This window comes from Mizuhopecten yessoensis, unplaced genomic scaffold, assembly GCF_002113885.1.
Source record: "Mizuhopecten yessoensis strain PY_sf001 unplaced genomic scaffold, ASM211388v2 scaffold10745, whole genome shotgun sequence".
Lineage (NCBI taxonomy): Eukaryota > Metazoa > Mollusca > Bivalvia > Pectinida > Pectinidae > Mizuhopecten > Mizuhopecten yessoensis.
In genome coordinates this window covers 758,823-773,128 of record NW_018408700.1, presented here as the reverse complement: position 1 = coordinate 773,128, position 14,306 = coordinate 758,823, and the positions used below count along the sequence as shown (strand labels likewise).

General features: G+C 34.9%; 1 protein-coding gene across 4 annotated transcripts in view; it reads right to left on the bottom strand.

Annotated features, from left to right (window-relative positions):
* Positions 1–608: 608 nt before the first annotated feature.
* The window catches only part of LOC110462082, a 30,161-nt gene continuing 16,463 nt past the window's right edge, over positions 609–14,306 (bottom strand). For 3 of the 4 annotated variants that reach the window (XM_021515903.1, XM_021515904.1, XM_021515905.1), the window contains exons 6-15: positions 9,511–9,646; positions 8,598–8,693; positions 7,167–7,297; positions 6,857–6,948; positions 5,028–5,112; positions 4,240–4,311; positions 3,352–3,441; positions 2,907–3,065; positions 2,483–2,578; positions 609–2,048 (exon numbers count right to left, since the gene is read on the bottom strand). In XM_021515903.1, the coding sequence (XP_021371578.1) occupies positions 1,680–2,048; positions 2,483–2,578; positions 2,907–3,065; positions 3,352–3,441; positions 4,240–4,311; positions 5,028–5,112; positions 6,857–6,948; positions 7,167–7,297; positions 8,598–8,693; positions 9,511–9,646 (1,326 nt within the window). In that variant the 3' untranslated portion in view covers positions 609–1,679. The remainder of the gene's footprint in view (positions 2,049–2,482; positions 2,579–2,906; positions 3,066–3,351; positions 3,442–4,239; positions 4,312–5,027; positions 5,113–6,856; positions 6,949–7,166; positions 7,298–8,597; positions 8,694–9,510; positions 9,647–14,306) is intronic. The other variant, XM_021515906.1, reaches the window with a different exon arrangement.

Genomic DNA, 14,306 nt, shown 5'->3' with positions numbered 1-14,306 from the left:
GCCTTTAAAATATAACAATTACTGAGAAAAATCCAAAGCTAAAAGGACAGAAACACAAAGTCTTCAAATTATCTATTTATTTATGTTATTATTGTTGTCAAGGAATGCTTAAAGTTGGTGCTTGGCAAATTGTCAAACAGGTGTGTAGAGAAGTAAACTGTGCTTGTATTCCCCCATGAAATGACACTGTCTTGTTGTGACGGGACGTGTATGGACTACTTTATCGGGAAGATGTTGGAATATAACGGACATGGGAATACTTTTACCGATACTACAATGAAAGCGTTTACCTAAAATGGTCTCAGTAGTGTATATCAAATACCGATTGTATATTCTTCAAATACAACGTGAGTAAGTTACGTATATGAAATAAACCTTGTAATGGTTTGCTATTTCCGGAACTTCTGATATCGTAGTTTGTGTTCGGAGTTTAATCGTAACAGTTAGGGTCATATGAGACACCGCCTGAAACAGAAAGTAGTTAGAAAAGAATGAAAGAAGGCGGTAAAGATAGGAAACTAAAACTATGATATCGAAGTCACATGTTTTGTGTTGTACTAAGATAACCAGTACAATGTTTTATACACGTAACAAGGAACACTGATATGGTATTTTTTTGATTTTATAAGCAATTTAAAATAGTACAGCTATCAACAACGTATCACAAGTAAGCAGAAGTACATGTAAGCAAGCACCTTAAAATCCACGTCAGCCAACAGCTATCACACCCTCCGCTCTCTAGGTGATATTTAACAAAACGAAGTATGAAGAAATACTTACATTGTCATAAAAAATAAACATTTAAAAAATTGAATGAACATTGAACAATTCTTTTATTGTAGTATTATTTAGGTTCTAAACGCACACAACATTCACGCTCTCTCATGATTATTATTGCAAGCACATTTGTTATGTTAAGGATCCAGTTATAACGCTGTGCGATGAAATCGGCAAGTGTAAACATTCATAACAAGTAAAAGAAAATACGAAACAAATATTTCAAATCGGTGTGTCATATTCATGTTTTTGTATGATATATTTTATGGTGTATTGTATGAATGATAATCTTATCCACATTTTGAATGTTTCTGAAATGAAAACTATGTACAAGTAAAATTATATAAAATAATTGATACAGGACTATAAGAACTAGCTCATTAGCTGGGTATACTGGATACTATGTTCCTCTCTAAAAGAAGAGTACACTGTTAAGTTTGATAAATATTTATTAAATAGTTACTTTTAAAGAATAATTATTGTTTGCAATATTAAGTTTCTAATGATGTTCATTCTTGTTCTAGGAAATCTCTTTTAAATGTGTCTTATAAAAAAAGTCATAGAGTACTAAAAGTACGCTATGACAGAGGTATCATAATTCACTAACCGCCTGAGTGGGTTTTTTGTCGATACATGTTCCGGTTAACCAAGGACTTAGATAGCATCTAATGTAATCCCATGGGTTAACGTGTCCGTTGTAAGGTCATTTAAGTGCCTATTGCTATTTGTAGTCATATTGAAGTAAGTTTTACAAAACATTTGCAAACATGGAGCTTTAAAAGTGTGCAAATATAAAATTAACATATTGCAGTTTGAAGGAAATTGGTCATACATGTAATGGAGCGAGAAACCCGAACACTGGACCAGTGGTATGACTGTGTTTCTGGCGTCAAGATAACTGGCTATGTCTCTGATTCTCCCTTGGTGGACGCCTCCTCGGAAACATTTTCCTTGTCATTCTGTATCACTATCTGGATTGATTCGGGTTCAGTTTCTTTAGTTACAACTTCTGTCGATTCTTCTGTTGAACGTACCTCTGGTGTTTCTGTTTTCACACTTGGGTTGTTAACCTCGGGCGTTTTGTCATCATTGCTAGCTCCTGTTGTTGGCTTGTGAGCATTAGATTCAGAGTCTTCATTTCCTGCTTCGTGTTTATCCTCACCTTTTCCCGTCGTATTTTCCTTCTGCTTCGTCTCGGTTTTATCGCGTTTTGGAAGATCATGCGTTTTGACAAAATGTTTGAGGAACACCACCATACTCCTTTGTCCTTGCTGAAAAATGATAAATAAGAAAATGAGGATTGTAACTTTTATTTGTGTTGACCACTTTCTAAATCTACATGATGAAACAACAGAATCACATATCGACACGCAGACATTTTTTGTTTCCTTCGTTTCTGGTATTGTTATCGGAGTTTGGTAATACAGTGATATATTGTTGGCAAACCAAACTCGCAATGTTCCTCCTTTACAGATATATACACATACTTAATGTAGTCCTTTTGATATGACTTCCGTGATACATAGTATACATGAAAGAATATCTAAGCCGGTTCTATTCAAAAGGTTACTTTGATACTGATATGAAGTTTGAACCATTTAGAGATTCTATTTGTCTTTTTGTGTTAAGACTATCAACACTTATTGAAGACGTGTACCGTTACTTAGTACAACAAGTAAGCCATAAAACGACGCGTCCATCATACCTCCACTGTGAAGTCTTTGTCCGCTACCTCCATACCAAAGTCCATCACCCCTACGTGACCCGTGTTGATTCCAACTGACCGGTCGATATCCTTTTCCTATAAATAAAAAAGTAAAACAAAAAAACATTACGCTAAAAATTTCAAAAAATCCGTCAAACTCAGATAGCCTGGTACTTTAACGCTCACGAGAAAAAAAGGAAAAGATGTGAGCTGTAATTTATCTTCCATGGGACCTCACATTACCAGTAAGGATGTTAAAATAGTCGTAAAGTTAGTGATTAAGGTATTCTATCAATCGTACCCGTAATGTAATGCAATGCAGAGTTACAAGAAATGTACACAGTTTCGATGAAGATATTATGATTTTGTCATATAGGTGATGAATGTACAGGTATCTTATAACTTGTCGTAATGTGCTCCATACCTCGACGTATCTTCTGCTGCCGTTGACTAGCAATGCGTTCTGCAGCGCATGCGTGAATGATTGGAAGTCGGTGATTTCCTGTCTACTATAACCAAGGTAACGCTCTAAAAGGTAGACGCCATTACTCTGTGCGAAATCCATTAGCTCCTGGAACTGAATCTGCAAAGACAAATCTTAATGTTATTTGAAATTTAAGATAGTTTTATGAAACGCAGTTGAGGACGATTCAACAACATGCCAATGAAAGCTCATTACTTTGTATAAAATAATTCAGCGAATAATCACAGAGCAATGCCGATTGGCAATGGACAATAACCCCTGCGATTTTAAAAGGAGTATTAATATTTGTCAAAACGTAAATCACGAATCCCACAAACAATTAAATATCAAAAATGAACTGTCAGGAAGGTTAATTGTTCGCGGGACCGTATATGACGTTTCTCACCTCTCCGTCTTTACTGCTGTCCAACAGTTCGAACGCCTTATCCGCGGTTATATCCGGGCCGAACAAGGTTTCCTTGATTCCGTCCGATATCTGTGGATATGTAAGGGTAGATGATCAGATTGGCAGCATAGAAGTTCTTACTTGTATACGTTATGGTCATGTTTTTTATTCTTAATCACTACACATTTTTAGTATAGTCAGACGAAAATGACCTGTCGCGTTGATTTTTACCTGGAATAATTGCTTTTTATTCAGTGTGTCTGTCTGTTTATTTAAGTGCCAAAGGACATTACGACTATTTCACATTGAACGGCAGACCTAGCTATGCTATTTCTATAAATACTGCTTCGTCTGCAATAAACTAGGTAATCGGAGAACATGTCAATTTGTCGGACTATAACAATATTACCGGACTTAAACCTTAATGCCAAGGCAAAAAGATATTATGTTATTTGTGTGATTTTTTCTTAGACGCAGAGCCTATCGGCGTTGATATCAGTAGTGTTAAGAACGTCAAACACATTTACCATCTCGGCTATGAATGTCATTAGCCGTTTGTTGACGTCATTATTATTATGACGTCGTAATTGTAACGTTGCATACCACTGACCCTCAATTGACAGATGGCTATTCTATTTATTTAACAAGTATATACGATAACTTTATTTTTTTAACTATATGCTGAATAATGATAAAAATAATTGAAATTTCTATGAATTCGACGGATAACAAATATAGTATTGGAATGTTTTCAGTTAGTGCGCTTCATTGAATTTGCTGTTGTCCAGTTGGCATTCCTATTGCCTGCGAATGCCAACTGAAAACAGTTCAATGCTTAATAAGATGTTATACACTCCTCATGCAGATTGCGTACGGAGAAATACGTACGTCTGTGAACGCTGCCTCGAGTTCTGATTTGCTGATACAACCGTTTCTGTTGAGATCATGATGACGCAGTATCTAAAATGAAATATTGAAAAGAATCATCCTTTCCAGCCTCAAAGTTTTACATGGTGCCTGATCGGCAAAACGATCGCAAGGAGTGAAGATATGATTTAAAAATTTAAAAAAATATAGTGTTAACTTCGTTATGTGAGCGGCTTTGAGACAAACATTATATTCAGAACCCATCTTTGGATATGCAGGAAAAAATATTACGGGATAGGATAATATCAATTAATTCACTTATAATAAGAAGTTCTTTTCCTATGTTAATCTTCCAGAACCAACATATGAGAATGGTTCATTTCTCTCACAACCACCATAGGTTTTCTCAATTCCGACTCATTTGATAAAGCAATGGGTAGATGGTAAACATTTTTGGTTACCCATTAGGTAACAATTGTTTGCGACGTCATCTTCTATTGTGAAGTCATATAGGTCATGCCAATTGTTTCCTTGATCGGAAAAAGGAATAATGCATCAGCCAGAGAATCATAGTGTTCTAGATAGACTACAAGATATACCATTTGAACGTTGTGGGAGAAAATGGTCCCAAAACTCGTGATGGTTGGTTATCATATCTATATAACTCTTTTTAGTGAGTTTTCAAATTGCAAAAGACACTCGGTAAACCTCGTGTCTTTATACAATTTGAAAATAAACTAACTCGCGTTCGTGTTAGATAACATGGTAACCAACCGTTATTCATTGGAGAACCTCTATTTCAGACATACTTCGAAAAAATCGGTGAATGCTTCCATAATCTTTTGGTGTTCTTTCTTGGCAACGCTTTGTAACGCCTTCTTCTTCAGTTTCCGTCTGAAATAAGACAAGTATTTATTACTGCAATGTATCTAATACCAAAAGTCGGTTTCATCTATAGATCTATCGACCCATGCTTTACTTTCCTAAAAAAACTCACGGCATGAAATGAGGTCGGGTTACTTGACGTCACACCGCAAATAAAGTATCTAACTCAAGATAATCAATATGCAATAGTCAAATATTTTCTAAGCACATTTGAATATACATGTATTGCTAAACTAATTCGGACACTACCTCAATCGTATAACCTGTTAAACATTGTTTTCGATGCATATATAATCAATGTTGTTTTATACATTTAGAAATTAATAATAAAAGAAATCATGTTGCAGATTTTAACTAATTAAACAGTTAGAAATGAATCACTGTTTTAAGATGTACTTAAGCAATGCTATGTATATTGTATTTGTGTAGATATTAGAGAAGCAGACTTTTACATTTATCTGAAATATGCTTTTCCGGATACGTCCTATTTACCAATTGCCACGGTTTTCCTAGAAGCAAAAGTAAACGGGCATCATGTCCAGATATAGTAGTGTCCGCTGTAATTTTAATCATCTGTCCCACCTATGTTTATTGTAAGGGTTCATTATATCGTGATGCAGTATATATACACATTTACCTATCGAATGAACTGAATAGTTTGTAATATTTCCATTTGCTCCGATTGCCATTTCATAACCTTACCAAAAAAAATAGAAAGGTATCAGATCATAATTCTCGGATAGTTCCCATTGGTGTAGTGATATGAAGTATCATGTTCGTAACGTCGTGACTAAACGACGTCGTTTTGACCGACGTCACTAAATTAATTGTATCATTGACGTCACGAAAATTAATTGTCGTCTTCCATAAAGTGACAAAAAACACATCAAAGCAAATAACTCTTCATTCCACAAACACGGTACATGTAACTACCGGATTATTCATAAACGCAACTTTTTCCGGCTGCACTTTCAATTTCAATCGCTAAATTCACCGTTCGTCATCAGGCTAAATCACCACATCAATAACAATACGCATTCCTCGTCGTAACCCATCCATGCTACCGGATTAAAAAACCTTATTGATCAACGTAACTCGCAACAATTTATGTAGTTATGTTGTATAAACGGTGAATATTCTCACTGTGGAATATATTGATTAAATTGTTGAAATTAAATTCATGATTGTGTATTTATTTTCACGAACTTTTTTTTTGCCGGGAACGGTCGCGTGCACTCGTGACATCACAACAAGAACAGGTCCCATTGACAGGGAGCGCGAAATTTTACTTTGAAATGCGATAACAGGTTGGAAATATAAGAAAAACTTCATTTAAAAACGGAAATATAGGTTTTAAACTGCTTTCTTTGGAAAATAATTGTCCTATAATTCTAACAGGATTGCAGACAAACTCATCATAACGCGCTAACGCCAACTTTTAAATATTTCCACATTTTGTTATTAGAAACAATGTAAGAACAATAAGATAGCAGCTAAGATATAAACATATATTAATTATGTTTGGTCAGGACCTGTTAAATCTACAAGACCAGTAAATGACCATTGATCAGTGGCCAGAGCAAGTAAATATATAACTTCATTGTCTATTTCTGTGATGTATCCCATACTGGCTTGCCATTCAACAAACCCGATGATGTTTACGCCAGGACTGAACAGTACCAACAACGCTGATTAATTAATTGATGCAGTGTGCAAGTTATGAAGACTGCACGGCGTAATGGCTACAACATACTTTGAGAGCGAGGTTTTAGGTATTTTCCCCATCTGTTTCCCATATCTCTTCTCCATACTGAATCGGAATAAATCTTCTTCTAGGTCTTCGTACTAAAACAAACACATATGAAAAAAGTCAAAGTAATTTTAACAAACTGGCAAACAAACAGTCAAATCAATCATTCCTCATCTATTTGCTTCCGTTAATATGTTACGCTATGAAACATTCAGTTTCTTTTTTCTTCTTTAAAAAAGGCATTTTTGTTGCCAACTATATCAAATTTTCTTGTGAGGATTTTACTTCACACTGATATGATGGTGCTACATACCACTAGAAATCCTAGCGTTTTGGAATTCCTGCCTTCGAATCTGCCGTCCCTGGCTAGAAGACCTGGTAGTTTGTCTAGTGGTTTGAGTCTTTCAAGGAACGTGTCTCCTGGTTCCATAGATAGCCACCAGCCTACAACACAGATTAAACTTATCATCTTTTGTTTGTTACTGTAGATGTGGCTCTCTATTTTGAAACCAATTAGCGATCAAAGATGCTTACATTTTAAAAAGATCTTCATAATACTTGTATTAAATTTAATCGTGTACATTTAAGCAAAAGCCTGCTTTATGAAAGTTTACATATTTTGATGGATCCCGGTATATTTGTTATTACAACAACATCAGTAATATTTTACAGGCATACACATGACAAGTCGTTCCGGTATCAGAGAAATATGTATATTTCTCTATGTATACGCAACATTTTATATGCCTACCACCGTATTGTAATACGTATACACATAGACTATTAAGTAAATACTTACATTTACCCAATAACCATTGTTTTCGCAAACTATTTTTTTATCATCTCATTACCTAACTGTACATCTTGACAAGTTTCCGTGTTACATAGACAGAGCTATGCTTCTTTGTAACGAGGAGCACATATGTAACGTCGTAAACAGTAAATGGGGGCGGTGTAAGTCCAGGCTCATTCAAATTTCAGAATGCTAGTTTTTCTTAACTTATTACACGGTACGTGTAACATGTTTTGAAATTTGCGTTCGATTATAGATTAATGTATAAAAATACAGTGAGTATAAGAAAAAGCTGTCTTATTTCGCTCAGAATATGAGGTCATAACTCCATAAATTGTGTAAATTGAATAGATCGATACTTCATAACACGAAATGTTCGTGGGTACTTTCCTTCGTGGTTAGAAGCCATTTAGATCGTTTTATGATGCAATGTTTCGTGATATCCTTTAATAACAAACAGCAGACACGTATATCATCCAAACTGTTTGTATATATTTTCGTGGTTCAATAGCAACCACGAAAACCACGAATGTTTATACACAACGAACATTTCATGTTATACAGTATGCCTTACGTGTAAATGAAACACAAGGCGCAGCCATCTTTAATAAAGTTACTAGTACTCCACTCGAGTTCTCATCTGATAACATGACAAAATAGAAAAGTATTCCCTATAGTATTGTTTTGTGCATGATTCGTAGCCCTGTAATACATGAAAAAGTAGTTGCCAAAACAATGCATAGGAGAGGGATTATTGAAATACTTTATAAGTAAGCTTCCGTCAATACTGTGTCATATTTCAGTATTGGATGATTATTAAACAAAGTAAATATGAAGATAGCATAATGACACTGTATTTGGTTGTTACCATCATATTGATGTATGGATTAATTTCCATTACAACAATATATAGAGTAAATTAATAATCAAAACAGTTTATTAGACATTTACCATCATAACAGTGTATAGGGAAGTTACACATGATCCCACCGTCCACAAACACATCCTCGTCGCCGGCCTTATCGTATTTCACCGCTTGAAATAAAACTGAAAGGGAATAACTATATTAATCAACTATTGTATAGCATTCATGTAATTTATATAACTTTATTAGTATTATATGGTATAACATATATAACTATGTTCTATACTTATATCAATCTACATTGTTTGGAGTTGATATAGATTTACATTGCGGGTTTCGTCAATGAAACAGAACACGCTTACCCTTCTGGTATACCTGGTCTTATTCTACTTGTATTTTGTTAATGGTCTCTATGTTAAAAAAAAAATTGTTCATATTTTGCGTAAGTTTTATCTATTTTGAGTTCAAATTATGGCTATGTTGACACTTCGATATTCTCTTGTCGTTTATTGTAAACCATACATGTAATGTATATACATGTACCTATATTAATCTTCTATAGTGTTACATGCACATAATTCGTATAATTACATTGATATATCATTGTATGCCTAACACTAAAATATGTACCTCGAGAACAATAAGTAATTGATAGTTCTACTCATCTGGAGGTTATTTATTTACAGAGTCTTAATCACGAAACGATTTTGCTTTGTCTTTTTGTGTAAATTGTTTAACAAATTTCCCAATACATCATCGTTATGATAAATAGCACAAATGAAATGCTCGAACGCTTATAAAGGTACAACTTGAAAGAGAACGACCATCCATTAGCTTATGAACAGTGGTCCTTTTGATCTATACAAATCACACATACAGTTACAATCCTATAAAACACTGGTCCGTATGATCTAAATGAATGAGAACACAATCCATATGATTGATCAGCTACAGGCTGCTCGCCTTTTGTGATCAATTCGTGGAACATGGGACATATACCTGGAATGGACATAGACATTCGTACTGCTGTCCGGATCGGCATGTGAGGTGTTGTTTTCGGATGACAATATTCCTCCGTCATGCGGCTGACATTGGTGACTACTACACAAAGTTCTACTCCTCTTTTCTTGTATAACTGAAATACATCGTGTATATGAATATTGTTAGTTAGTTGTTTAACTGAAACACATCGTGTGCATTTTACAATGTGGTCAATGTAATATCGACCTCATTGTGTGTTAACTGGTACACCTGGTAAATGTTTTGATCAAATTCAAATTGTTTGACTGAAGTAAATCATGCATATTTTACAGCGAGTGAACTTGTAAATGATTTGTTTGCTTTTCTGGAGTTAAACGTCCTCGCAACAGCAAATGTCATATACAGGCGGGTTTCCAAGGAGACACAGCCAAGAAGACAGAATAGGAAAGTAAGGCAAAAATGTAAAAATCGAAAGTGTTGAAATTGGGGCATTAGCTGATTTTTACCCAATGTCCCCTATGCAGTAGACAGACTTAACAATTCCTCGCTAGGTAGCGGGAGGGGAGGGAGGGGTCTGTTGGCTCCGATTGAAACGCTCAGGGGGTCTTAGGGTAGGAGGAAACCAGAGTCTCTGGCGACAAGCCATATGATGGGGTAATGAACATACACTGATACCTTTACTGCATAGTTCATGTCCTTTTATAATAGAAAAGCATGTGTAATAAATCAGATGTTATCTCAGTCCAATACATAGCATATCCCTATTCACAATTAATCTACCAAGAAAGGGGCGTGATGTGAATTGGACTTACAAATATACGGCTATGTGAAGAAAGACAAGACAAGAATCATGAAGTCAATGATACTGTGAAGTAAAAAAAAAGTTAAAATGTCCTTAAAGTCAAAATAACAAAAACAGAAATCTAATTATCTCAGTGATATCGTATTTCCTTCTTCCAGACTGGAGCAGAATACTCTTGTTTCAATGAATTCACGGGGCCTGGTACTTTTGACAATTTCCCCATTACCCTTTCTGAAGTAGAGACTTTATATCAAATATCCATTATACATCTGTATTTTTTGTGGCGGTTGTAACACTGTTTCCTTACATCAGCACTAAGATTTCGTAGTTAAAGACAATTTTAAACAACTATGGATAATATGAAAAATATACCGTACACCGAAAAGTGATTGCAGAATGAAACGCAAAGGGTCACTCACTCATTCGTGTGTTCAAGTTGGGAAGTATGCAGTAAAACAGTTAGTGCCTTACTTTTCATCACTCGAGAATTATATCACGTTCTGTATCTCTCGGGTGTAATAAATCCCTTTTTATTAAAAAACAGACAGTAGTCTAACTTTGTCAAGCTAAGTGAAAAAACATCCAATCGTACGTATTACATGAAGACAGATCACACAGCGGACACAAAATCTCTGTAGTGATGAGATTTGACGTCAGTTAGTCTTACAGTTAATAGTCACACAGGGATAATCAGTTACATGGTATATGTTTGATCCTACCCTAGTGTGTAGTGGGAGTATTATTAAACGTTTTCGGGATTAAGATTTTACCGACAGTTGGTATAAATCCTTGACACGTCTAATGTTATATCGGGTTAGGTCTAAACGTAACTCTGTAATTGATTTTCATGTCCATACGGCTCAACACAGTATAATTACTTCACAGTGTGGCCAAGTTATGTTTAATTCACAGTCATACTCATCGTTTACACATAGCAGCTAGGTCTTTGTTGCACAAACTATCAAACTTAACATACTCATGAAATACCGAAGTCCCGTATATATTTGAGAAATGTGTTATACATGTTGACAGTGAATTCAAACTTCTAGCTTTTATTACGATTTAAAAACGCCATTTTTCTAGTATAAATATATATATGTGATATTCCTAAAAGAAAAAACATTTTTCTGATGCCTGTGTCCACGATGTAATTGCAGCTTTGACATGAAGGTATTATCCGTATGAGGGGTATACTACCAGCTATGTACATAACACAACAAAACATTGCATTAATACATCATAAAGTATAATTTATTTATATAAACTCGCATTAGTAGAAAAACATTTTAGTATAATTACATAATGCATTCTCAAAGTAAACAGAAAAAGTTGCTTGCAAAATATGGTGCAGAGGCACCAACACCTGTAGATAAAGGGTAGCTTGTCCATGTTGCCCAAATTACCATTCAATTACATGATTTATAATAGTGCCCATTAATATATATTTAGAATTGAATATATGACCATTTACCAATATACCCTAATTACACAAGACCTGCCTTTCAGGAGGTAGCACGGATGATCTCGGTACGATCACTAATGCACGGATGTTTTTAGTTTTCAGAATACATTACAATGTAGTGTTTGGTTTACATTTATGTCTCCAACAGGACTGAGAACCGTTCACAGAAAACATTTAATTCCGAAGGATATGGGCTTTTCAATCACCTCAATGATGGATATATCAAGTTACCAGTTTCATTTATGAATGATTCATGAAAGGGAACAATATAATATATAAAGAAAATTTGTGATTTATTGTGAGGAACAAAATATCAACCTTAATGACCCCACTATTTGCGACATTTTAAAAAAGATTGATAAATAATTAAAATAAAAACCAGATAGCAAGGGTATACCTGAATGTTTTCGTCGCGCCAACCTTAACGCTGATTCGAACACAGGTGATGTTGAAGGCATGTTAAGCCTTGTAACATCTTTTCATTCAATTCAAAAGATAAAATGGCCACTTACTGCATGATGATACACAATGAATACATATCAGACCTTATCGCAGTTATGTACATTTCTAGCACTAAAAGCACATGTATAATTGTATGTTCAAACCTGGTACATATGCACTGCATGTAATTTAGGTGATTTTGGACTCTGCGTGAGAGAAACAAATCATTACACAGTCTAGTTTAATATCAATTTAAATAGTGAGCGATACATTGAATCTCAAATACTATAGCCATCTGATAAATTAAACATTTATGAATATTTATATTGGTGTTGCAGTCCGTCTAGATAACAGTACCAACTCAAAATGTTGTTATGATTCAATAAAAGCAAGTTTGTAGTAAATTTAACAGTACTACATGTATCGTTATATGACCTCTGACCTAACAATGTGCATGCCCTCATAACTGTTAAAAACGATGTATTTCAAATTTTAAATAAGTTTAAAGATGCCTGCCTAAGTTTGAGGCTAAGAAAAGTAAAATACGTAAAAAAGATTGTGTAAGACGTGAACTAAATTCTACGTGTGCCTTGAGAAAAAAACACTAATCAGCTAGACAACTTAGACCTGGTGAATTAAAGACGTTTGATATAGAGACAAAAGTGTGTTATCTGACTCAAGACAAAGCTTACGTTTAAAAAAAATCCATGTACAAACAATTATTTGTGTACTTTTTATGATCCGAGTATACTCTTATATTTATAAAAACAATATATTGTAAGTATACAGTTTCAGAACATCGCTGGAATACAAGATAACTTAATAAACGTTTTTTTCTAATGAAACAGACCTGACCTCGGATTGATAAGCTTGTGAATAGGAACATTTTCTGAATCGTTCAAAACCATTACGGTATCATTAAATCCACACACATCGATTGTCTATTGGTGAGCATTTCAAATTCCAGAAGCGTTAAGGTTTTTTTTCCTCACCTAAGTTTAAACTGGTGGCAGACGTAATAGTTATATAAACATCGAGTTAATTAAAGCTAGCCTTGAGCAAATAGACCCTCGCACAAAGTTGACCTCGAAGGATGTTTTATGAAGGCGGCCATTTACATTGAGTATTGATCTTGTTTCTTGCTCTGTTTTAGCCATGAGTCTTTAGCATAAGGAGAATGAAAACATCAGACGTAATTGAATTCAGCTTAAGTATATACACTGATGCTATAGTAGCGCATATCCTTTCATCAAATTCCCCATTTACAGCGGATGAATGGTCTACCTTCCCACGACATTCACTCGTTAACAAGACATGACGACTACTGTTGTCTCAGAGTTATCGCATTGCAACTCGGCGGCGGAGAGAAAAGCTAATATATGACGTAACGAAGCAAGCTCAATGACGCTGGGATCTCCCCCAGAGAACTGTTAATTTAAATGGCAACAATTCAACTTCCATAAAAAATCTTATTTTTGTCACACACGTTTCAGAATATACCTTTGAGACAACACATAATCCCACGAAAATACGTCAGAAAACATCTCCCTCGTGATGCAATACCAGCCTTACTATTGATTTTATCTTCAGCAGGTAACAAAACTAAAACTGAAAACTAAGTATCTCATATGTAAAATGTTCGGCGAGTGGGCTGCAAATATCAGTTATAGATTGAAGACTGACGTGATTTATTCTCCACTCTTGTGTTGTTATGTTTCAGGTACTTGTGATTTGTGTTATCTCTGGTATGACGGAAGTTGTTAAGGTTTTATGCGATATTATCTGTGTCCTGTCCGGTGTGTGTTAACAGTCTGAGATATTTCTCTCATTCGACAAACTGGTTCATGACAGACCAGGTGCCATTTGTAAGTAACCGACACGGCACGGTATTTATTTTACTCGAGTTCAAACTCAGATAAAGCTTGTAATGGAAAGCGAGTTTATACATATACATGATGTATACATTTTCAAATTCTTAAACATATCGCAATAATCCTTTTATAGCTTTCAAATTGAAATCAATACCATAGCGTCCACATTTAAGCCCAAACTTAGGACTTTTACATTCAAACCAAAATAGAAATACTCGATCGGGCAGACATTTTGAAC